Source organism: Rhododendron vialii, chromosome 6a (genome assembly GCF_030253575.1).
Source record: "Rhododendron vialii isolate Sample 1 chromosome 6a, ASM3025357v1".
NCBI lineage: Eukaryota > Viridiplantae > Streptophyta > Magnoliopsida > Ericales > Ericaceae > Rhododendron > Rhododendron vialii.
The window spans coordinates 26,401,436-26,427,854 of NC_080562.1; the positions used below are offsets into that span (position 1 = coordinate 26,401,436).

Consider the following 26,419-nt stretch of genomic DNA (forward strand, 5'->3'; position numbering starts at 1 on the left):
TTGGGGTTTCCAATCACCGCAAGAGGTATCGAGGTAGATCCACCCAAAATCAAGGCAATTCTCGAGATGGAGCCACCGAGATCTGAGAAGGGTGTGCAAAGCTTTCTAGGGAAGGTCCAGTTTATCAGTAGATTCATCGCCAAGCTAACCCTGACTTGCGAACCGCTGTTCCGTTTGCTCAAAAAGGGCATCCCATTTAAATGGACGGACAAGTGCCAAGCCGCTTTCGAGTCTATTCAAAGGTACTTGCAGAAGCCACCAATGCTAATGCCACCTACGCCGGGTCGAGCGTTGATTCTGTACTTGTCAGTCACACCAATAGCCATGGGATGTCTACTGGCACAAGAAAGAGATAATGGGGTCAAGAAAGCTATTTACTATCTGAGCAAGAAGATGGTAGGATGTGAGGAGCGCTATACTCCTTTGGAAAAGACATGTTGGGCGCTAGTTTGGGCTACTAAAAAGCTTAGACACTACATGTTGGCCTATTTGGTGAGTACTGATTTCTCGGATGGATCCTATCAAGTATTTGTTTGAGAAGCCTACGTTCACCCATAAGCTAGCGCATTGGTTGCTGTTGTTGGCTGAGTTTGATCTTCAATATGTCATGAGAAAATCAGTGAAGGGCTGTGCCGTGGCAGAATTCTTGGCTGATCACCCAATTGATGGCCCGGAGGACGTGGATTTCACTTTCCCTGATGAGGATGTGCTGACTGTAGTCAAAGAAGTTTGGACGCTCTACTTTGATGGAGCTGCTAATCAGAAAGGATTTGGGATTGGGGTGTTGATGATCACACCTGTTGGAGCTCATAATCCACTTGCCTTCATGTTAAACTTTGATGTTACCAATAATCAAGTTGAGTATGAGGCCTGCATCATTGGAATGGAAGCTGCTATTGCTCTAGGAGTCGAAAAACTTGAAGTAATTGGAGATTCAAACCTGGTAGTTTCTCAAGCCAATGGAGACTGGAAGGTTCGTGAGGAAAAGCTGAAGTCTTATCACCAAGATTTAGAAGAACTGATTCCATGCTTTAATAAGGTGACCTTCACCCATGTTCCACGCTTGAAGAATCAGTTTGCCGATGCTTTGGTGACTTTGGCTTCAATGATCGAATTTCTAATAGGAATTAAGCTACGACTGATTATGATCGAACATAGGGACCTACCCGCTTACGAATACATCAACGCCATCGATGATGTTGATGATGGCCTACCTTGGTACCGTGACATATGGAATTTTGTGGAGCTTGAGGAATTTCCTGCCGAAGCCACCAAGAAGGATCGGATCACTTTGCAAAGGTTGGCTGCTCAGTACATCATTTGTGGAGGGAAACTGTATCTAAGATCTCACTGTGGGATGCACAAGCTGTGCTTTAATGGTGCTGAGGTAACTAGGATAATGGAGGAGATTCACGAAGGAGTCTGCGGTCCTCACATGAGCGATGTTATGCTTGCTAGGAAGATCCTCAGGCAGGGCTACTACTGGTCTACAATGGAATCTCAGGGCATTGATTACATGCGGCGCTGCTACAAGTGTCAAATCCATGCCAATCTGCAGCATATTCCTTCGTCTAAGCTATATGGCATGACGTCACCTTGGCCTTTCTCTGTATGGGGCATCGATGTTATCGGCATGATTAGATCATCTGCTTCAAACGGCCATAAGTTCATACTCGTGGCAATTGACTATTTCACTAAATGGGTCGAAGCTGAATCCTACAAAACCTTGACAACAGTTCAAGTTGCTCAATTCATTCGAAAGAACATCATCTATTGGCACAGTGTTCCTCAGGCATTTGTGTCAGACAATGGAAGTCATTTCAAGGGCAAGGTTTTGGAGCTCTTCGAGGAATTCAAAATTGAGATTCATCATTCTACAACCTATCGTCCACAAAAAAATGGAGCAGTCAAGGCCGCAAACAAGAATGTTGAAATAATCATCAAGAAGGCTGCTGAGTCTGCAAGGGATTGGGACGAACAATTACCTCTAGCCCTTTGGGGGTACCGAACGCCGATTCGTACATCAACTAGTGCAACTCCGTTTTCCCTAGTCTATGGAATGGAGGCAATATTCCCCATTGAGCTCGAGGTTCCATCTTTAAGAATCATGGCTGAAAGTGGTCTCGAAGAGTCTGAATGTCTAAGTGGGAGGTTTGTCGAGCTGATACTGTTTGACGAGAGAAGGCTCCGTGCTTTGTATCATGTTCAAGGATATCAGCGCCGCCTCGCTCGTGCGTTCGAAAAAAAGGTGAAGCCCAGGGGCTTGGTCGAAGGGGACATGTTTACGAAGGAAATCCGCGCTCTAGTATTTGATCCTCGCGAAAAGTTCAGGCCGAAGCTGTAGACACCCCGATCTGACTTCCCGATCGTTTTACTTTGTTCTTCGGTTTCTTGATTCCCCGATGATGAGTCAGGTCGAAACAGTCCCGAGAACTTGGAATGGCTTGAGTTTGGCATGTGAGGAATGCCTCCTTAGCCCTAAAACCTTTAATCAGAACCTAGACCCTGGTCTGAGTGTCGCGCGACAAGACTGGACACTCGCGCGATGGTTCGTCTGCCAGGTGGTGGTCAAAGTCAAAGCTTTGACCATTGACCATCGCGGGGTTGGCTGAACCCTCGCGCGATGGTCTCACTTCATCGCGCGATGGTCAACACCTGTCATTTTCACCCAGATTGCGTGATGGTCAGGGGGCTACAGGCCTATGTGACCCCATTTTCTCGGCTGAACAGCGTTCTGGGGGGGCTCCCCTTGCACCACCTCACCCCCCATTCTCCCATCACCTTTGCCACCCACTCCTCCACCAAGCATTTGTAACCAGCATTGTTGGCTGGTTACAAGGCCTTGGTTAGCCATCCACTAACCCCTTCTCTCTATAAATACCCCCCCATGCTTCCTTGCAAAGGGTTACAAAAAAAGCTCTCTCCAAAAAAGAAGAAGGCAAACTCAAGCACAAACACCTCACACCACTCAAACCCACATAATCACCCTCCAAATCTCACCATCTCATCATTCAAGCCATCTCCAAGACACTCAAAGCAAAGGTATAATATCTTTCTGCTCACTGTTCGAACCCCTGAGGGGGGCTGGCAGGGTCAAGGCTGGTAATTGATACCAGTTCTGGCCCTAAAGCTGGCAGAGTTTCAAGAGCTGATAGCAGGGAAACCCTCGCGCGACGGTCCCGTATGCTCGCGCGACGATCCTGTCTGCGTGAGAATGGACCACGTGGGGAAGGGACCCTGGTCTTTAAGTTTATTATTGTACATATGGTTCTTTTAAAAGTCTTTAAAGGAGCTTTAGCTCACTGCTTTGTTGTTTTGCATGTTGAAAATCATTGTTTGGCTTAGTTTATAACAACTCTTGGTTGGGAATGCTCTTGGGATGCTCCTGAATGTGTCTCAGGGCCCTAAGTATGCAAAGCAATTCCTGGAAGTCCAGTCTGAACAATCGCGCGGCTGTCTCACTCTGTCGCGCGATGGTTCTGTGTCTTCCAGGGGCTGCCCTTGCATGAGCAGCCTGGCTTTGGCCTCTGTTTAGACACCCCCACTGTTTAGGGGTTGCATTTTCATAATATTTTCATCCGTTGGCTGTAATATTGTTTACTTTCAAGTACCCTTAAACTGCTTGGTTTGCACCTGGGTGAGCACTGGTCCTTCCAGAGCCCAGAAGGGGGTGAAATTCAAACTATTGGTGAAGCGTCAATACTCGCGCGAGTATACGGTTATGTCGCGCGATGGTTTGCTTGCATGCGGATGAACTCACGCATGCAAGCTGGCTGTTCATTTGTGCCAAAATCATACACAGCGCTGTTTTGATATATGATCAACGTTTTGAACTTCATTCCATTTATTACTTGTCATCTCACTAACCCATGCCATATCTTATCAGATCCTGCAAACATGTTACAGTTTTAATCCCCTTAAACTGTGCCCCCGCCCTAAATGGCTAAAAATTGATTAATGAAACAGAATCGCAAACAAACATCTTTCGCAAATGCCTAAGTAGAGACCGATCTCCGGATTGGGCGAGAGGGGTGCCATAAAACCCTTCCCCTCTCGTAACCTGGCTCCCGAACCCAGATATGGTTATGACGGACTGGTTCCCTAACTTTTTCAAATCAAACAGCGCGGCAAGTGCTTCGAAATACGGTTCCTTGGGTGTCGGACCTTCAAAACCCGAGTGGCGACTCTGTATTTTTGCGAGCGCTTGCTTTCCCCGCTCGCGCTCCCTCGACCCGGGCCCCCTTGCCTCGCGTCTCGGAAAACCGGAAATTCCGAAAACGGGCACGCATGCCCACAGAAGCGATCTGGGCCTTACATTATCAAGACAAGAAAAGTTGGGTGACGGTCTTTTTTACAGAAGTTTGTGGTCTGACAAAAGCATTATAAGGGTTTAGGAACGGGAGATCAGTAAGAGGGACCTTACTATCATCAGGAAGGTATTCAAACTCATACAAATATTCTAGATTAGAAGAAGAAGATGAGGAATTTCTACTGGTAGAGGAACATGAAGGGACTAAGGATGACGTAGCAGAGGAGTGGGTGGTAAACAGGTGATTCATTTTTAAGAGTAGAATTCTGGGTCTATCTGGGGGTGCTGCTAAGCTCATCGATCTCGACGGCAATGAATTCAATACCCTGGTCAACCTGGATCAACTCAAGCGTTACTATCCCTAAGAGATGCTCGTTGGATTGAAAACCACAAGGGTGGGGGATTCCAAGCAAAAGTTAGAGCAGCCTGCTAGATCAAAAACCTAAGGAGGCAGTCTAGGCAAAAATAAATAGGCAAAAAATTGAAAGCTCGCTAGGCCAAAAACCTGAAAAGGCGGTTCTAGGCAAAAGATAGAGCATAAAAGGAGAGGTAAAATATATGAGATCGAGGACCTTGGCCTGAAATATGTTTTGACCTGATTCCTTGAAAAGGGATACGTGGGCAGTCTCTCCTGGAGACCCGGTCATACTCTATCAACTTGATCCATTGTTTGACGTTTTGGTCTACATCAGAAGTTGAGAAGGTCGAGCACAAGTCGAAGCCACATTGGAGAAAATCAGAAGGGGGAAACCCTTCGTCTTTTAATTTTATTGCAAATCACTACTTCTAATACATAAACTGAGCATAAAAGCCTTAAAATAGTTAAAGCATGAAAAACATAGCAAAATGCTTGAGAAGCCTAACGGCTCAAAGCTTATTCTAAGTATAGCAAAGCGGTCCGGATTCAATCGATTTTTCTCTTGCGCTTACTTCTGCTCGTAGCCACTATTTATATTGATTCTTTAGCTTTGGGATGAATTCTACGTCCTCTGCTTGGATACCTCTCAAGCCCAGCGCCTTTGATATCCACCGAGTGTTTGAGCATTGAAGTTGGGAAGATGGAAATTCCCAATACCAGCACGATTGTTCTCTTGACAAATACCTAGCTGGCGAAGAATGCGGCCGGGTATATAGAAAGTAAACTTTGTCAGTCCTGCAATCACCACCCTGTCGAACCCATCAAAGTAAGTAACCATATCCGGGAGATCCAGCCAGGGGCATTTCCAGACGATCTCATCAGGCAGCACCTGTTGCAAGAACTCATACTGCTTCGTTTGCTCCGATGATATGGAATAATACCCCAAGCGTAGGGTTTAACTCGTCGATTGAAGCATAATAAACCGGAAATCCGGGATCGTACCCAAGGGAATAATTATATGGCTTGATCGGATTTGTATATGCAAGTAAGGGCTTTCGGCTTTTAGACAGCCAACTTTGTTTTACTTTAAACGGTGGAAATAAAAGGCTAAATTGAAAACGAATTAACTAGATAAAAGATAGGTTAGGTCTAGAAATTATTAACACTCAAGACTCAAGCTAAATCACACTCTTCACCCAATTACACAATTTAAGATATTTGATTAAAGCTCTCAAATTGGAAGATAAAATGATTTGAAAACCAAGCTAGCTCTATAATTCATTGGGCAAATACCTCGAGCGACAGAGCTCTAAGCATCATGTGTGGTGGGTAGGCGATGCTCCCACCTACACATGATCAAAGAGGTTAACACCTCGGTGATTTGACAAACAAACCCGAACCCCACATCAATTTTTAAATCAAAGTTTAAAGCTTTATTGGGTGCAAAATGCAATTTTCACCCGAGCCATGAGATGCTAATCACCCCATGACCTAACCCTTGAAACTACTCACTCATATCTAGAGAGATAAAAGCAAGCAAAAATCTACTTGACATAATTGAAATAACAAGACTAGAAGAAAATTAATGATTAAGATAGATCAGGAGAAAATAAACAACTTTAATTAAGGCAACAATAACAAAAAGTAACAACTAAGGACAGAAAATTAAAAGATAAGTGCTGGAAAAATGAAGAACAACAAGAACACTCAAGAACAATTTGAATCTAGATCTAGATCTAAAATTAGGTAAGCAAATCTAATTCTACATCCTTTTTAAAACAATGAAATATGCTTTTATACTTCTAAGCTCCGCGCCTGGAATATTCCCTAGATGCTCTGAAAATCCCATGCTAAGCCCCTCGGCATCGATGGCAACGGCCTTAGAAAGCTCTGCTATGGGGCTCGGCATCGATGTAAAGCATTTCATCCCATCGATGCCGAGCTCAATAAGAGACTGGACCACTAAGGGGCTCGGCATCGATGTAACAAATGGCATCCCATCGATGCCGAGCTCAATAGCTCAGAATTCTGCCTTGGCCATCCTTCCCCTTGCTCGGGCAAAACAGGTTCTGCTCGGGCCAAAAATGCTTCTGCTCGGGCAAATTATCTTCTGCTCGGGCAAATCATCTTCTGCTCGGGCAAATCATCTTCTGCTCGAGCAATGACAGGTTCTGCTCGGGCAATGACATGCCTCATGCCTCGAAAACTCCCATGTTTGGCGATTCACCTATAAAATAGAAATGGAACACTCTACACGCAAACAACGTTAACAATAACTAATTAGTCATTAAATTAAACTAAAACTAGACACTAGCGCACCCTTCATTACATTCTCGGGTGCTTATCACATACCAACTTTCCAGATCCATGTCAGGGTACTTCATCTCTCTGGTGAATCCTTTTTGGACAAAGGTTCCAACCCGCCACCGGTGGGTGCAGCAGCCCAAGTTTATCCGATAGCCATAACTGCGGGAGTGAAAAGACAGGTAAGAAGCCAGATAAAGCCTGAGCGGAAAAACAAGAAAAAGAACTAGGAAGCAGCCTAAGTCAAGCGTTGAGGTAAAATGAGAAAGTGCAAAAAGCCAGGAAAAGGTGAGCTGAGTGAGTTTACCAAAAGCAGAAGTGGACTTCCACTAAAGGTGTTTGTTTGGCCGGTATACAACAAGTCCAAACCTAAGAGAGTCTCAGCCAGAATAAGAGGCACCATATTTCTCCGCGTCCCCATTTGAGCAGCAATGCTCACTAGCAAGGGACTGGCCCTTTTGTCAGCAGGGATGAGCAGATAAGCAGCAAGCAAACAGATCACCAAGGCAAAGCAGCGCCGAGCCTGCATAGCATTATCATCCAAATCGCCATATGGACTGTACATTTCAATCAAGCGCATAATATTGACTTGGCCACCTTCAAGCAGAGTGTTGGCCAAACCTCAAGAAATGTTGAGTGAGGATTGCCAACAAGCCGGGCATGCTCACTTGATATGGCGGAACAACAAGTGTGGGGGAAGCAAAGCTCCGAAGATACTCGTGGAACTCTTCAATGGTTGGACACATCTCGTCATCGCCAAAGCGGAAGACATGCATGTCAGGATCCCAAAACCTGAGAGCGGCCCTTAAGAGAGCAAGGCAAAGTGATACATGTCGAAGGTATCAGAATGAGGCAAGGCCATGCGGTTAGAAGTTCAACCAATCGATGGCCAGAAATTGCACCAACCAAGGCCTAACCAATGTTGGGAGTGGATTTTCCATGGGAAATGCTGAATATGGGGCTTAAAATGGGAGTGCAAATGCAGCAAATCTTCCACCTTCTATTTATAGGCCAAGAATACACCTCGTTTCCCGTGTCAAATTCAAAATCCAAGTATTAAAAGCCAAACAACCATTGTAAGAGAGGACTCTACCTTCTGCAAATCAGAAACCGTGTTCAAACTGTGTGAGAATGAAAACAAAGTGCTCCCTGAAAAAGGATAGTTGGCCAGACAAGTGGATCTGCATCAGGTCTAACTGGCGTGCACTAGTTACCTACAAGCGTATATGTGTCCCTTAATTTTGGCGTACGCCATCAATCCACTGGTGCACGCCAGTAAGGCTAACCAGAAACAGTTTACAGCAGTTGCTGCCGTCGCATTGCCGTTTTCAATTCCGGGACTTGTTTTGACCCTTTGTTGGTTCCTGCAAGTCATAAATGGTATATGAGACTATGTCGAAGCATTGGATTCCAAATGTCATGCTTAACGAAGATTTTGAACCTCCGACGGCTCATTTCAAGTTTAAATCAAGGTTTTGGGAGGTCGAAATCCGTTCCAGGGACTTTTGTCAAGTTTTGTCATGTCGTGCGCGTCATGTGAGCCTAATATGACTGTGCGGGGGTGTCGGTTTCGGTGCAGGACTATATCGAGTCATCTTTTGTGTCTTATGTCCATTTTTGCAACATTTTTAGCATTTTTCAGTTTATTTCTCACCACAGAGCATCTTCGCCGGTTTTGTCAATTCGTACAGGTCATTGCACATCTATATGGTCTTATAGAAGTGTTAGTTTCCCTTGTTTAGGAGAATTTCGAATTTGGGCTCATTAGTGCCCAAAAATTTATTAGTCTCCATGTGTCTTAGGGTACGTGTCTTATCCTGGGGCTTTCCTACCCTTTTCTTTCGAGCTAAGTCAGTTGTATGCATATGCAAATGTCTATTTATTGATTCAGATCATTCATCAATACATTTTAGACATTCGTGGAAGGTTTATTATTTTCCTTTGCTAATTCTCATCAAAAGGAGATCAATAAACAGAAAATGCAGTCATTATATGCCAGCAAGTCGATATCCGTAAGCAAAAAGGTGGAAATATATGAAAGCGGCACAACAGCCCAAGCAAAACCAATATGTACCAGGCACATCCCCCTAAAGTCAAGAGGCACGCAGGCCTCGTCCCATAAGCAAAGTGTCAAAGTCAAAAGGCAGTAAAGTAACTAAGGCTAAGTGATAGCCCTCAGTCATCAAAAAGGTCCTCGTCCTTGTGGTCCTCCTCGTCGTCATCCTCTCTCTCTCTCTCTCTCTCTCTCTCTCTCTCTCTCTCTTGTACCCAGGGTCATCGGCAGAATCGGCGGAGCCGCTGCTGAAAGGCGAGCGCACCTCTTCTGCTTCTTCTTATTCTTCCTCCTCGTCCTCCTCGCTCTCTGCAATTCGAGAGGTCGTGTCTCATTTCCTCTTCTTCTATGCTGACCCATGAGCTGGTCTCTTCTGTGCTGGCCTCTTCCTCAGCTCTCGGCGGAATTGTGGCTCGTCACTAGCGGAGATAATCTCTACTCCTCTCTACACGCTCGCTGCTGGTTATGAAGCGCTTGCTTGCCTCTGTGCTGTGGCAGGAGTAGTAGAGGTGCTCGATGTTGTCTTCTTCTAAGGAGAGGGCCGTGATAAGCACCTAAGATTTCTTGATCGTGGTGATTAAGTCCGTTAGTAGCGTTATTAGTTTTAATTTGTCGTTTTTATTCAATATTGCTCGTAAGGTAGTTTGTTGAGCGTTTCAGGTAAAACACCCTTAAAAAGGCATATTTTGATTGCGAGGCTAATTCCCAAGAAAGTTCAAGTACCCACGCCCAGTGGAACTTCTTCCAGGATGACCCAAGATCGAAGGCGAGAGGCATTGGGCAAGGCAGTGAGCCGTCGGGTGGCAATCTTGGAGGCTGGCCTGAAGACCTGAAGATAAGCTACGCGTATCGATACAACCTTAATTAGTATCGATACGCATTAGCTTCGTGGGGAGTCAGAGAATGTTGTATCGATACGGCTTTAATCCGTATCGATACAGGAGCACTACGGAAAAAATGGTCCTTTTCCACTTAGCAGCGTGGTATCGACACTTTGCTTAATTAGTATCGATACTATGACCCTTCGGCCAGATGTAACAAAACTTGTCGATGTTAACCTCCGGTGATCATATGCTCGCTCATATGGTTCCGTGAGCTATGTCTCGCCTCATGTTTGCCAGAAGAACCAAAGAACTTGCTCACTTTCCAGACTATGCTTCTAGTTCTTGACCTTGACATTTAGTTTGAATGCAAGTCTAAGCGTTATTAATCTCTGGTGATCATGTGCTCGCTCACATGGTTCCGGGAGCGATGTCACGCCTTGTGTTTAGCTTGTTATTCAAACTATATATCAAGTCTAACCATTTTCATAGCTAAATCTTCTGGTTGATAGCCTATGCCATGCGATTCTACCGTGTTTTCGTTGAGAATTGTTAGATGGCTTAAGTTACGGGCATTAGTAACTCCATTGCCTTGCCGCCTTTAATTCTTAGTCCAAACTCATTTTCTAGTCTTTTTCATAAAGGGTATTTCTCACCTTTCAAAGGAAAACCAAAAGTTGGTCGCCTAAACGCCACAAACCCTTATATCTACAATCCGAACAAGCTATATTCAAGCTCCCTGTGGATTGACTCAGACTTCCTCGCTATACTATGCAAATCTTTAGTTGTAGTCCGGTTAATAAATAATTGAATTTGACGACCATTTGGTAAACTTCAACGACTACGGAATGGGCTCATCAGGCCGCACACTTTTTTTCCTAAGAGCCACCCTAGCTTGTCCCTGCATAGTCATTCAGTCATAAAGCATACATTGTATATATTGTAATGTTGAAACAGGAAATATCAAGAGCAGTTCAATTCAATATGCATTGTGTCAAAGTCAGATTTATCTAAGTATCGAAAGCAGAACAGAACAAGTTTTTGGGGTTATACCTGAGGCTTTACAACAGGAGCCGGAGCCGCCGGTGGGTAGTTCAACTACAGGGAAGCGCCACTCGCTATCTTACGAAATTCTTTCTCCATGGCCAGCATCAAGAGAACGGCCTCTCGCACCCATCCAATAGGTGCTTGTATTTCATTTTGGGATCGGAATCAAGATATGTTTTGGATACAATTCAAACGTAGCATGAGGAAATGAACACAACTCAAAACACATCATACCTGTCCTGTGATCTCTGCTGGCTCTGTCCTAACAGGCTAGAACCTAACTATGGCACCCTCACCCTGTGCATCCCGCACTGCAAGTGAACACGAAAGCCGAGGAACCCCGGTCGCCGCTGCATAGTCACTCCGCTCCCTTGAGCGAGCTGTCCTGCCCCTCTGGCCCTATCTCTCCTCACCAGCCTCTAGAGCCTCACTCTCCACGGCTTTGTGCTCTAGCACTCCAAGCGGCCTCGCCAAATATTGCCTCCGATAGACAGCATAGTCACGCTCGGGTCTCAGGAAAGCAGCAAAGCCCTCCGGGATGGTAAAATGCCGCAGCTCGGCCAGCGTATACCTGTTTGTGTGAGAAGCACGAGATGGAAGTGGCCTGGGAGCTTGGTACTCAAGGAAACCAAGCGACTGTCGTGTCACTCGGTCGCCCAAGTACCACTGCCACCCAAAAGCCGACTCTAGAAGCACTCGGCTCACAATCACCACCCTACTCCTCGCCAGGTACTCAGGCTCGGGCTCTACATTGCTCCATGGATTCCACTCCACCTGCAATGTAATCAAAAGCCAAAATCAAACAGACATCAGCGACAACATTAAAGCAATTAAAAGGCAAGGATGACTGATGAAGGTTTTATTTACCTGGATGCCGGATAACTCGTCAAGGTACGACCGGAAGGCTAGGAGGCTCCCTCTGGATTTCTTCTTGCCTCTATGCAAAGGCCCCCAGATCATGGCACGTGGAAGCATTCTCAAGTCTGGGCACTTATTCTCTAGAGGGTACATCTTCAACACCTCATAAGCCCACAACTGCAGGGTTGTCAAGCAATCAAAGCATCAGGAATACAGCATACAAATAGGGGTACGAACTTCAAATTGGAATTAAACTACAGGTTTATGTTTCTTACCTCCCATACTCTCCAATAGCCGGTAGTCGCCTTTTTCCCTCGCGAGAACTCGCCCATGAAGCCATAGCAGACCCCAAAAGTTGTTCCTCCCCAGTTGTACCTAGAAGCCGTGTGTAGGTTGCGGAGAGCTGGCAAGTAAGACAGGTGCATTGTAGCCCGCTTATTTAGGTACAGCGTGGCCCCAAACAAGTACAACAGATAGGCTCTCGCCATCTGCTCCACTTCTTGCTCTGAGACCGATACCCTCCTCTGCAAGTACCTCTTGAACTGCTCATAATGGACCGTCTCTGCACCACCCTTCGGTACCTGTCCCAAGAACCATCCCAATGCCTCAGTATCTCTATGAATTCCTGAGTCAAACGGGATGGGCTCTCCTCCTACCCTCAGGCCAGTAAGAGCTGCGAAGTCTAACGAGGTCACTATCATCTCCCCGATCGGAAAGTGGAAGGTGTTCGATGAGTCCCACCACCTCTCAGCCAGCGCAGTAAGTAAAGCATGGTCACTTTTCACCGCCGTCAGAGTGAGGATGAACGGTTTGAACCCTGCAGCATCTACCAAAGCCCTGACTCGCTCAGGCAACTCTTTGTACAGCTCGAGCGAGCGAGCTGGACCACCATGTCCCCGAGTACTAGTTGCTCCTCTCTGCACACCACAAAAGCCAAAACAAAAAATTATTCATCAATATATGCAATTCAATTCCAACAGGTAGTCGAATCAAAAATTTCAAAGTAAGGCTACAGTCGAAACAAGCATTATAGAGGTCGATCAAGCAGTTGGATTTTCATTTACATGATTATCGTATCCATTTTTACCATCATTCGAATCAAATCAAAGGCATTTCTCAGTCGAGTTCTAAGCTACAATGCATTCTACCGGTCGATCTCAATCAAGGCATTATTTCCAGTCAATTACATCAAGGTATGCTTTTCAGTCAATTTCAAGGGTATTCTACTCATCAACCAGTCGATTCAAGCTATTGGGCATGCTATCTGGATCACTATCGCATCATGGCATTCTATTCAGTCGATTTCAAGTTCTAAAGTTACATTATCAGTCGAGGCAATCTACGGTCGATTCAAGCTCACTATTGGCAATCCCTATTAAGTTTAGTCACGTTATTGATCAAATCAGGCTATCAAGACATTCTAATAGTCGTTTATTGTTCAGTCGAATCAAGTAATCATGGCATTCTACAAGTCGAGTCCAAGTTCAAGTTACATTCAGTGCAAGCTATACAATACAATTTCCAAGACATCATACAGATACAACAATGCAATTTCAAGCTGGAAGTCGAAGCAAGTTTGGAGGTATACCTGTGCCTAAGACACGAACAAGTGTCTCTCAGGGTCCCTCAGTATGAGCTCTGCGTCATAGCTGTCCTGCCGAGGCACATAGCTCTCAAACCCAGACGGTACAAACAAGTGCGGCTCTGGTGGAACGTATGTCTCTGCCACGAACTTGGCACGGGGTGCCTACCAAAGGGACTCAGCCAGTGTCACCGCGCGCGCGTATGCCCATACCTCCTCCTCCTGAGCCCTCTCAGCTGACTCAGTCTCTCAAAAAGCCATCATCCTCGACCCTGGCCCCCTCGGCCTCGGCTCTCAGACGCTCATCCTCCTAAGCTCTCTCAACTTGCCTTTGTCTATCCTTACACGCCGTTATCACTCCTGCCACTACCTCCGGATTCTCTCGGAGCAACCGGCCAAGTTCCTCCTCCGTAACAAACTCTGCAAAGTCTCCGCGGGTAATGAGAACATGCGCCGAAGACCCCACTGCTAGCCTAAACTTAGCCACCCCTACTGGCATCTCTCCGGACGTTTCCTCCATAACCACCGAGTCCTTACCCCTTGCCGGATCTCTCGACGATGTCTCCAATTGATCACCACCGCAGCCACCACCATTGCCGCTGCTTCTAACCCCAACCGAACCTACCCCGGCGATAACCAAGCCTTCCACTTCACTCCGAGAGTCCAACCGTCGAACTCGTGGGCCCCCAGTCTCAACGACGGCTGGCGTACGTCCCACCACTCTTGGTGTACGCCGCTCGCCGTCGCCAACTACCTCCATTGCATGGCCACCATTGCCGCCACCACTGCTTGAAACCCTTGCACCAACGCCCGTCTGGGCTTCGCCCGTTAACTAATCATCGATTTGAGGACTCTCAATCTCACTTCTCGGCCGAACCCCGTCACCACGGCCTCCATCACCGCTTTTACCGCCACTGCCGCCGTCAGATTCAGCCATAGATGAATATGGGTAAGTGTATTTTGGGAGGAGAATGGAAGATTGAGGAAGAGATTGAGGGATTTGAGAGAGTTTCAAGGATTTTGGGAGTTTGAAACCGACGTATGGCGGTTTCAGAACTCTTGCAGAAGAATAAGGCATGGGAAGCAGCTAGGCCGGGTTTGGGCCGGATCTGGGCTCGGGTCTATTGAGTATTCTGGCATATGCCAGTCACGTAGTGCTATACGCCAATATCGTTTGGGCCTTAGGCCCAAATCACTATTTACATCAAAATTCGTTCTCAAATGGAGGCCCATATTGCCCTAATTCATGTTGGTACCTATGGCGAGTTATTTCCTAAGCATCTCCTGTCCAATCTCCAATCAACGACAGTCTGCCAGTCCAATTTCAAATCAACGACGGTCTGCCTGTCCAATACGATGGTCTGCCCGTCCAATTTTAAATCAAAGACGATCTACCCATCCAATTTTCAAATCAGCGATGGTTCTGCCCGTCCAATTTCAAATCAACGACGGTCCACCCGTCCAATTTTAAATCAACGACGATTTGCCCCTTCAATTTTCAATCAAACGACGGTCCGCACTGTCCTTTCAAATCAAACGAGCAATGACGATTTGCTTATGAATGAAATATCCCTCAGGAGAGTCCACCCTTCATGACAGCCTGTTCTGTCCTTTCAATTCAATCAAGCGGTGATTCACGTCGTCCATATCATCCCAAGCAAGTGGCAGCCTATTCTGTCCAACTTCAACAAGCGGCAATCCATCCATCCATTCAAGTTCAAATCAATTAGGTTCCTTAAAGTTTTGTGTTTACATTGGCTCGTATGTTCTATTCTGGATTGCCAAGAAGGGTGTCTAGAAGACCTTTGACATTACTTGTACCAGGTCAATGGTGCTCCAAGTGCCGTTAAAGGGGGGCTACTGTAGACACCTTATTCTGGACCATCCAGATTAATTTACTTACGTTCTTTGATTCCCCGATGATGATTAAGGTCAAGAACACCCTGAGATTGTTGGCATGTTTGGGCTTTGAACATTCCGAACCTCATTCAAACCATCGTCGAAACTCTTTCAAACCCTTCAAGCCAGAACCAAATGGCCTCAGCAAAACCTTACTGGCTTACGCTAGTACCATTCTGGCGTGCGCTAGTAAACTGCCACGTGTCAGTCATCGACCATTGACTCAGTTGCTATTGGCACACGCATGTACCTAGATGGCGTATGCCAGTCAAAACCAATCAAATGTCACTATTCAACCACGTGCACAAGACTTTTGTGGCTACCCCAGTACGATGAACAGTCTCCTGATGATTATAATTGTGCAAGGTTGTTCCCTTCGCTCTCTTACACCTTCCATCAACAAGTCCCATGCATTTAATGCATGGAAGGCTCCCTCTCTAACCCAACCAGCCTGGTTACCACCCCCCTCTCCTTCACCTTTCAGCCTATAAATACCCCCATTGCATTTATATGGAAAGAGTTAACCACTATAAAGCTCTCAAGTCTTTTTCTCTCTCATTCTCCTAGTTTCTTTGTTTTCTCTTCTTCCATTGAAAGAGTAAGCAAGGAAGCTCTTATCCATATACTATAGCACTCTTACACTCATCATCCATCTCTCATACCCTAAGTTCAAGGCCTCAACACTCCATCAATCTTAATCCAAAGGTATACCACCTTTTTGTAAGCTTTCTGTTCTGACCCCTGAGGGGGGCTGATAGGGTCAAGGCTGGTAATCTATACTAGTCCTGGCCCTAAAGCTAGTAGAGTTTCAAAGATCGTGTGAGATCATTAATGGCATACGCCAGTTTTCTAAAGTCGTACGCCAGTCATGGCAGTACGTGCACACTGCCATGATCATCCATTTCTTGTTTATTTTCTCATCTAGACACCTGATTGCATGACAAAAACCAGCTTATTGCTTTCCATGTTCTAGAACTATGAAGTAATTTATTTGATATCTCTATTTCAGAAGGCCTCTGGGATCCTTCTGGTCATGTTCCAAAGCCCAGATGATGCAAAGCCAAGCATTGGATGAATGAGATGACTAGCGTACGGTTGCTTGTCACTGGAGTATGGTAGTCATGTCAAAGTCCAGTGGCTGGCCCTTGCATGGCAATTAAATCTTGGCCTCTATTTATTTCCCCACGCTGTTTATGGGGCGCTCTGATCTGTATATTTCCTTAGATCTATTTCCCCTGCCTATACCTGTATATACCCTCCTCACAGACTGCATGGTTTTTCCTATGTGTGCACTAGTCCTTTCCAGAGCCCAGAGGGTTGATGACAAGAACTAAGGGTTTCAGCACACTGGAGTACGCCAGTAAAAAGGTGGCGTACGCAAGTCATATTGGTATGCAGTGGTCTAGCCAGTGCACACCAGTGTGTTTTGTGCGTACGTCATTCTAAACCAGTGTGTTTCAGTTGATCTGAAATGTTCAAAAGCGCTTGTTCTCAATCTGTATTCATTGATGCATAATCAGTTATGCCATTCCATCACGCTGCAAACATGTTACAGTTTTAATCCCCTTTAACTGTTCCCCCGCCCAAATTGGCTAAAAATGATTAATGAGAGAGAAATGCAAATGTTTTACAAAATGCCCAAGTAGAGACCGATCTCCGGATTGGGCGAGAGGGGTGCTATAAAACCCTTCCCCACTCGTAACCTAGCTCCTGAACCTCAGATATCGAAGGTGACGACGGTCCAGTCTATGCCTTTTCAAAATCAAACAACGTAGCAAACGTTTCAAGTTTGGTTCCTTGGGTGTTTCACTGCTAAAACCTGAGTAGCAACTCTGAATCGAAGTGTTTCGCCGCTCTTTAAAAAAAAGGGCGCACCTGATTCTATACGCAAAACAAGATTTTTCAGGGCATGTGCCTTCAATTCCCAAACAACGACAAGGCCTGGATAAACATCAGGATCATAACAATAATCTCAAGCCTGAGTGTAGCAGCCAACATTCAGGAGTTTTCCGAAAACTTCTAGATGGAAAGCTATTTCCAGGATTGAAAGAGCAAAAAGATAGGCCTGTTTTGGTGTAAGGGGAACGAGATCTCAAACCTGAGACAAGCCAGAACATGGAAAGTCTAATCATGAGGCAAGATCAGCCTATTCTCTCCTCTCAGAAGCTTTCTCAAGTCTCTAAAGGGCAACGACATCCAAATTCAGTCCTGGGCGATGAAGAGATTATTGATGCAGGCCTAGAACGATCCAGGTTTGCCATCAGCCCTATAGGTAGGTCTGAATTGCATGTTGCAGCTATTCTAGAAGAGGAAGAACGACATGAAGAGGAGGAAAACGATGACACTCCAGGGCTTGATCATGATTCATTTGTGATTGAAGATCTCCCTCCTCCCCCTGTTTACGAAGGCCTTTTTGGCATTATCCAGACTGCCAAAAGGCATTACAAGTTTAGGCCAACTATAGGCCTTAAAGCTGTAGAATCGCGCCCATGTTGGATTTGTGGGGCACATCAAAAGCGAGTGTTATTCACTTGGCTTACACAAAAACATTGTGGTTGTGGGAAGGGCTAAGTGGAGAAAGTCCTTCAAAAGGCCGAACAAGCATCTCTAAAATGATCGGCCAAGGCCTATCAGTCCTCGAGTAGGCCTTATTAGAGTTTTGCCAGGCCTTTTCCGCATAGGTGGAGGCCCTTTTTATTTCATTATCTAGGCTTGAACCAATAGTATAAGCAATATAAGTAAGAGTTCAGGCCTTCAAGCATATTTTCAAGCCTTGCTAGGCCTTTTCATGGTCCTATGGTTTCTCAATAACCAGGCCTAGACGCTAGACTCTATTGGTGTAAACAGGCCTTTCTGCAAGAAAAAAGACCTTTTGAGTAGGCCTGAATCTCTATTATAAGCACTCCTAAGTAGGTGTTTAGGCCTTCCGACGTATTTTTAGTTCTTTTTACACAGGCCTTTATTGGTGTGCACATGCCTGATAAGAGGCAATATTTGCAAACTCTAGAGGATGCATATTGAGGCCTTTATCTTTAAGAGAGTCCCTTGAAAGGCCTATGCGACAAAAAGGTAGCTGTTAGGCTCCTTCCTAGGTCTGAATTCAAAGAATGTTGTCAAAAGCCTGAATGAAGCATGGAAAATGCTTAATGACTACTAAGTCCATAGGCAAGGCAAACAAAAGAAGACATGCTAAAATAGGAATTGAGGCCTGTTTTGATGCCAAAAATGGTTTTACTTTTTGTACACGCCTTGATCCAAAACGTAAAGAATCAAGGCATGGGGGGGCAATGTTTACACCCATTTTTGGCCAAAATTCAGAAAATCAATTTGTTGGTTAGAAGAAGGCCTTGAATGATGGTCTCAGGCCTTGAAAAGCCTCATGATCGATCATCCATGAAATCAGGCCAATTTGAACGCCACTGATCGAGTTGAGTTTGCAAAGGCCTGGGCCAAATTAATGCCTAAAATTTCGTTATCATAAATTCAAGCCCAGGACTAGCCAAGGTCTTGAGTCGACCCACTAGGCCTGAGTATTTTTGCCCAGGCCTAGTCTAGTTTTTAAAAATGATAAGGCCTTCAAGTAGATCCAAATCAGTTAAACCCTGGGTTTCCTATACAGGCCTGGGCTCACAAGGCTTACAATAAATGGAGGCTTGTCATTCACCTCAAATTCAGGCCCAATTGATAAATGGGCCTACTTCCTTAAAAACGTCACATATGTCCTTTAATTGCCAGGAAAAGGCCTTAAGATGCTCACAAGTAGCTCAAAGGCCTAGAATGCTCTTGCTTGGCAGGTCTAAGGAAGCTGCTTACAAACTGCTCAAAGCTTGAGTCTCTACATCTTTCAGCATGAAGCAAGGCTTGGGACATATGGCAGCCATGCATGGAGACATTCCAAGCAGCTCATAAGCAGCTCAAAGGCCTAGAATGTTCTCTCTAACAATCCACAAGCTGATCACAAGCAGCTCAACTAGGCCTGCTGTATAAAAGCTTAAAGAAAGCAAGTGGTGGGGCACAAGTCCCACGAAATCTTTCTATTCGATATATAAATGTATATGTATATATATATATATATATATATATATATATATATGGAAATACCTCAAAATAGCAGGTGGGCCCTCAAAAAGGGCTCAAAAGCCAATGAAATGGTTTAAAGGCCTGGTAAAATTTTGGCCTTTAACCTTGGTGGGCCCAAGATCTTCTATCCAGGCATTCAAGCAGCTTAGAAGTAGCTCAAAAAGCCTGGAGATTCTGCACAGCCAAAATTCCCTTTCCCCTTTCACAAGTTTTTATGTAGGAAATAAGAGTTTTTTCAGCCCTCAGCTGATTTCTTGGAGTGAGGAGCAAGGCATAAGACGTGTGGCATTCACTCATTAGAAGAAGTAGAAGCAGCTCAAGCCTTGGCCTTTACCAGAAGGACACTTGGCAGCCATGCATGAAGACCTGTGCAAGCAGCTTAAGGCCTGAAACTTCTGCCTATAAATACCAGAATTGAAGGCCTTGGCAAAGATCCACGACCATCAAGCCCATGGCTTATCCAATTTAAGACCATCAAGCCCACGGCTTATCCAATTTATCTTTCAATTATCTTTACTTTCCCGTTCAATCTAGCCACACCTTGATTTTATTTCATTTCCTTGTAACCAGACTTTGTTAAACCGTTAATAAAGTCCTTTTAATTATGTTTTAGGCCTTGTTCTACTTTTCTTTCTATTTTCTAACAACGATTGGGAAATTCTAAGTCCTTATCCCGACTAGGCAAACCACGAACCTCCTCACAGTCTTACCCTTAGGCTGTGCACTTTCGTTCTGTTAGAAATCAGATTGAGGCTACCAGGCCTTGATTCAAACTTGGACTGCAATCCAGTCCTGACATGCCCGTGCTATTCTAGCCGATTTGGTTTTGCACTTTTTGTGGAGAAACAATATTATTCGAAAATTCTTATAAGGTTGGCAGGCTTAATCGAGCCGAATACTATTAGGTTTAGTTTGATTCATTCATTGAATGTACCTAAACTTGAGGCTGAAGTTCAGTTCGTTTAGTTCCCAAATCAAACTGGAACTGTAGAGACCCGTATTTATTTATTAAAGTTAATAAATTATAAGTGCATATTTTTTGAGAAAGAAATACGGAATAATAGTGTATATGTGATTTGAGGCTAAAATGATAGAATTGGTTGTGGAAGGGGTGTTGGTGTGTTTTGTATATATATGGGTATATACAGGAGGGTGGGGGAGTAGGACATCATTTTCCCCTCCCTCTACTCATTGGCTTTCTCTCTCTCCTACGTCTCTCTCTCTCTTGCTCACTCTCACAACTTCACTCAAAAACCTACCAAAATAACCTCCAATCTTTCATCTCCGCTCGTATCGTCGCCCGTAACTTGTTGGTTTGAGCTCGGAGGAGTTGTATTTCGTTCGAATCAAGGTTTTCGAAAAGCTAGGGCTCGTAATTCCTTAGAAATTGTGCTTCAACTTCGAGGTGGGGATTCTACCTCTCATTATATGTAAAAGATGTGCTTCTATCCTTGAATCCATGCTTATAGTTGTTATAGTTGTTGACGGCATTGAAACCCAAAAAATCTGCTGTTAATCTGCTCGAAACGCATCCGTATCGATACGGGATTTTTGCCCTATCAATACTAGTTCAAAATTGTAGCTTCTCATTTTGTTTGCATTCTGTATTGATACAGCCATTTTGGCCGTATCGATACCAGTTGCTACAGCCATTTTGGCCGTATCGATACCAGTTGCTTATGGACAATTTTCACTGCTTTGTTCCAAACTTCATCGTTTTGACCCCCGATCATTTCTAACTTGTTCTAAGCATCACCAAATCACTCTATAACATTGTTAATCATATTTGTTGAGTTCGTTATGTGTCCTTTGCACCCCTTACTATTGTTCGATAAATTTTAACGTCGATTAATTCATGAACTTTGAATTGAATTGGAATCACACGTAATGAGAATGTGATACGCTCGAACACTTGTTGACACAACGAATACATTCGGGACCTATCGACGGGTAAGTGCCTGGCAGGGGATATCGGTGTCCCATGATTAGCCCTGCAGGAGCTAATGCTCATAATGAACATTCAAGGCCCAGCCTTCTAGGTGGGCGCTTGGCTAGGGGTATCAAAGTCCCATAATTAGCCCGGCAGGAACTTCGGCTCATGACACATAACGCGAAGTGATATTGAACATATGGGAAGTTGAGATGATTGAAGGTTGAGGTGTTTACCAGATTTCGTATCGAGTACATTGGATTGTTGAACCTTGGTCATTGCCCATTGTTGGGTCTCCATTCCGTTCTTACCTTGTGATCATCCTTGTATCTCTCTCTTGCATCTCACTCTTGCATATAATGTTAGTGTAGAATTTTCTACTGGGCTAGTGTAGCTCAAGCCTATTATCATTTTCAGATACTAACACAGGGCAATAGCGTGCATGGTTCAAATGCTTGGAGGTGGAATTATTTTGAAAGTTAACGATTGAGGAGTTACTTAGGCATCTTTGTAAATCTCTTTTGAAGATGTATTTGTAACTTTATTTGTAGATCTTTTGACTATGGAATATTGTAACCCTTAACTCTTGAATATTCAGCACTTGTGTTAATTTGGCCCTGGGAGCCAAAGATGCAATATTTTGGGAATGCTACATTATTTTGGTTATCGTACGGATTATGGGGAGGTTTTATTTATGGAAATCATTTATATTTATGTAAAAAAAATCGAGGGTGTGACAACTTGGTATCAGAACATAGGTTTAGAACACCTAGAGGCCATGGGGAGATGCTTAGTCTCATGGGTTCAAAACATAGCATCTTTTAACATGACTTGTGCATGCTTGTGTGACTAACATTCGTATTACTACATGGCATTGCATTTTCGATATCGTAAAGTGTGTAGAGTTGTTATTAACCCGTGTTGGGAATTTGGGGGCTTAGACCTCATAGTTTTAATATTGTGATTAATAGTTTTCCTTTTGTATATCATGTAGTAAGATGCCTCCGAAATCGCGTGTTAGACGGGGTGCGACAGGAAATCGGGGAGGTCGTGGCTGTGGGGTGCCACCGGAGGATGAGGTTAGTCAGCATGGGGAGAACCAAAGTAGGAATCTAGGGGCTGGGGCTCGGGTCGGTAGGGGTGCAGGAATACCACCCAATCAAACTCAATTTGCTAAGGATCTCGTCGCAGCACTTACAGCTGCAAATCTGTTTAACCAAGCTCCTAAAGAAAATGCAAACAACCGAGCCTTATCAGCAATGCGAGAATTTAGCCGTAGAAATCCACCGACATTTGATGGGACAAGTAGTGACCCTCTTGTGGCCGATCATTGGTTAACACAAATCCGTAAACTTTTCAACGCTCTCAAAATTACCGAAGATGACTTGCGAGTGAACATCGTGGCTGTCCAACTTATCGGGGAAACCAATGAGTGGTGGGAATCTGTCCCAGAATCTAGAAAGGATGTGAGGAGAGCGGCAAGGACCGCGGCTCAAGTAAATGAACCGGATGTTGAGAATTTGACGTGGGCCGAGTTTGAGACATTATTTGAGGAGCAATACTTTCCAGAGACTAGTCGTGAGCAGTTGAGAGATTAGTTTGAGAAGTTGGAACAGGGGAGTATGACCGTGTCGGAGTACGCTCAAAAGTTTCAGTCTTTATCTCGATTTGCGCCAGAGTTGGTGGCGACGGAGGAGAGGAAATGTAGACGTTTTGAGAAGGGGCTTCATAATACCGTGAGGAGAATGGTAATGGTGCAACGTAAGACAAAATACGCCAAGGTTGTTGAGTGTGCGAGAAGTATTGAGATACCATAGGAAGCGCAGAGGAATAAGGGAGTTTGAGAACCGAGGCAACAAATTGTGAGTATGAGTTCGTCGTTGGGAAGCTTTGGAAGTCAAGGACGGAAGAGACAGAGGGAACCATCTCAGCAACCATCTAATCAATCCAACTTTAGGGTACCTTCTTCTTCAGGGACTCAAGGTGTTTTGTCTAGACCTCCGCCTGTGTGCTACCAGTGTAATCAACATGGACACATTCGCGCTCAGTGTCCACACCTCGAGAAGGCTTGTTACGTTTGTGGTAAAGCGGATCATCTTGCTAGGAGTTATCCTCAGGGGTTGGGAATGCGTAGGGAGTCGGGTTTCGTGCAGCAGCCGGGAACGAGATATAATGTGGGCCAATAGTTTAGGGGCACTCAGAGGCAGCAGCAGCCTCACTTCCGCCAGACTATGTCGGTTCAGAGTTCCGGGGGTGATAAGGGAGTGAGTTCTTCCACGTCTACTCAGGGTTCTGGTCAGAAGGGAGGTCATGTGCAGGGTCAGGGTACCCAGGGTCGTGTTTTCAACATCACCTCGAATGCTTCACCTTCTGTTTCTCAAGCGCCAGAGGCATCCGTTGTGAGGGGTACATTTCTTTTGTTCAACTCCTTTGCTAAAGTACTCTTTGATTCTGGAGCATCGCATTCAATCATTGCTGCATCATTTGTGTGTGCCTTGGAATTAGAAACGGAGAGTCTTAGTCCTCCTTTGTTTGTTGAGACACCTTTAGGGGGTAGAATGCCTCTTGATCGTATTTGTCGAGATTGTGAGTTGGTCATTTGTGACAGTCGTTTCGTATTCGACTGCATCATTTTGGGAATGTCGGGGTTTGATCTTATCTTGGGAATGGATTGGTTATCTACATTTCAGGCTACCATCGATTGTTTCAAGCGTCGAGTTCATACTTGTCCTCTTGAGGGTCCTTGCTTCCAATTCTTTGGGGAACGTCGGGAGCCATTGGAACCGTATCTATGTGGGTCTCGAGAGCGCGAGTCAATTTATTCCTTGTTGGCGAGTTTGACATTAGATGAGGATGTTTCCATGCGTGGGGAATTACCCTTGGTGGTTTGCGATTTTTCTGATGTGTTTCCAGAAGAGTTACCTGGTTTACCTCCGGAGAGAGAGATTGTGTTCACTATCGATTTACTTCCCGGTACCGCTCCTATTTTCGTACCTCCGTATCGTTTTACGCCCGCCGAATTAAGAGAGTTAAAGACTCAGTTGCAGGAATTGGAGAACTTAGGATTCATTCGTCCGAGTACGTCACCGTGGGGAGCACCGGCTCTTTTCTCGCAAAAGAAGGATGGTTCACTCCGCTTGTGTATCGATTATCGTAAGCTAAACTGAGTTACCATTAAGAATAAGTATCACATGCCTAGAATCGATTATTTGTTTGATCAACTTCAGGGTGCAACCTGCTTTTCCAAAATTGACTTGAGGTCCGGTTATCACCAGTTGAGGGTTCGGAGGGAGGATATTCCTAAGACCGCATTCTGCACTCATTATGGCCATTATGAATTCGTTGTTATGCCTGTTGGATTGACGAACGCTCCAGCTACATTCATGGACTTAATGAATCGTATCTTTCGTGCATACCTTGATCATTTTGTGGTTGTATTTGTCGATGATATTCTTATCTATTCGCCAACAGAGGAGGAACACCAATCGCATCTCACCATTGTTCTTGAACTCTTAAAGAACACCAATTGTACGCCAAGCTTAGTAAGTGTGAGTTTTGGTTATCCGAAGTCAAATTTTTGGGTCACGTGGTTTCGAAGGGTGGCGTGTCCGTTGATCTGGGGAAGATAGAGTCTATTATGAATTGGCAACGACTGAAGAACGTGTTTGAAATCCATAATTTCTTAGGTTTGGCCGGGTACTACCGTCGTTTCGTTCTCAACTTCTCTCGTTTAGCGGCACCAATGACTAGATTAACCCGTAAGGGGACTCGTTTTGTTTGGAGTGACGCGTGAGATGGCCTTTGAAGAATTGAAGAAGCGATTGACTACCGCACCGATTTTGATTGTGCCCAAACATGGAGTTGACTACTCTGTATATTGTGATGCGTCTAAAGAAGGGTTAGGGTGCGTGTTGATGCAAGCGGGGCAAGTAGTAGCGTATGGGTCGCGGCAGTTGAAAACTCATGAGTGAAACTACCCTACCCATGATCTAGAACTTGCGGTCGTCGTTTTTGCTTTGAAAATTTGGCGCCATTATTTGTATGGTGAAAAAATTTGAAGTATTTTCCGACCACAAAAGTCTAAAATATTTGTATTCTCAAAAGGAACTTAACCTTTGACAACGCCGCTGGATGGAGCACTTGGAGGATTACGATTTCGAATTGCAATACCACCCGGGGAAAGCAAACATCGTGGCAGATGCGTTGAGTAGAAAATCGATACACTTAGCGAGTCTAGCTATCCACGAGTGGAAAATGATGAACGATTTAGGCTTTTGTGCTTCACATTTCGAGGAAGTTCGGGAAGGGGTTACGTTATGCAACTTGACCATGCAATCAACTTTGTCGACTCGAGTGATTGAGGCTCAACAATATGATGAGGAAGTGGAAGAACTTCGTGCTAAATTCTTTAGTGGAAATGCTCAAGAGGGGTGGATGATACACGCCGATCAAGGCTTGCGCTATCAAGGAAAGTTATTTGTACCCGTTTTGTATCGGGAAGAAATCTTGCGAGAGTTTCACCATTCACCATTAGCCGTCCATCCGGGGGGAACGAAAATGTATCATGACTTACGTAGGCAATTTTGGTGGTCCGGAATGAAAAGGGACGTTGTGATTTTCGTATCCAAGTGTCTTACATGCCAACAAGTGAAAGCCGAACATCAATGACCCGCGGGGGAGTTACAACCATTGCCAGTGGCCGAGTGGAAGTGGGAGAACGTGACAATGGACTTCGTTGTTTACCGAGGTCGCCGAGGGGGCATGACGCTATTTGGGTAATTGTGGATTGCTTAACTAAAACCGTTCATTTCTTACCTATTCAGGTTACTGATTTCGTGGATGCGCTCAGCCGTTTGTATATTCGGGAGATTATCCAACTTCATGGGATTCCCATATCTATTGTGTCCGATCGAGATCCTAGATTTACCGCACGTTTCTGGCAGAGTTTGCAAGCCGCTTTGGGCACCAACCTTTTGTTTAGTACCGCGTATCATCCTCAAACCGATGGACAATCCGAGAGAACGATTTAGATTTTGGAAGACATGCTTCGGGCTTGTGTCTTGGATTTTCGGGGTAGTTGGGAGGATCATTTGCCACTAGTCGAATTTGCGTACAATAATAGTTATCAATCTAGTATCGAAATGGCACCTTATGAGGCTTTGTATGGGAGACCGTGTC

At 44.9% G+C, this 26,419-nt stretch overlaps 2 protein-coding genes across 2 annotated transcripts in view; one reads left to right on the forward strand and one right to left on the reverse strand.

Moving 5' to 3' along the window:
- The window catches only part of LOC131329953 (rust resistance kinase Lr10-like), a 66,530-nt gene that overhangs the window by 22,030 nt on the left and 18,081 nt on the right, over positions 1-26,419 (forward strand). The window lies entirely within an intron of this gene.
- LOC131328543 (protein MAINTENANCE OF MERISTEMS-like) lies at positions 11,292-14,092 on the reverse strand. The gene is made up of 4 exons (XM_058361479.1): positions 13,703-14,092; positions 12,026-12,667; positions 11,760-11,927; positions 11,292-11,666 (listed from the first exon to the last, which is right to left on the reverse strand). Exons 1-4 carry the CDS (start codon positions 14,090-14,092, stop codon positions 11,292-11,294), a joined length of 1,575 nt encoding a protein of 524 aa, XP_058217462.1.

What these genes read in the sequence shown, in the direction of transcription:
- LOC131328543 (XM_058361479.1), bottom strand. Translation starts at nt 14,092, where the DNA reads ATGGAGGTAGTTGGCGACGGCGAGCGGCGTACACCAAGAGTGGTGGGA. An exon ending in GCTATTGGAGAGTATGGGAG is followed by an intron (nt 11,928 to 12,025) that starts GTAAGAAACATA and finishes ACAACCCTGCAG; the next exon opens with TTGTGGGCTTATGAGGTGTT. An exon ending in ACGAGTTATCCGGCATCCAG is followed by an intron (nt 11,667 to 11,759) that starts GTAAATAAAACC and finishes ATTACATTGCAG; the next exon opens with GTGGAGTGGAATCCATGGAG.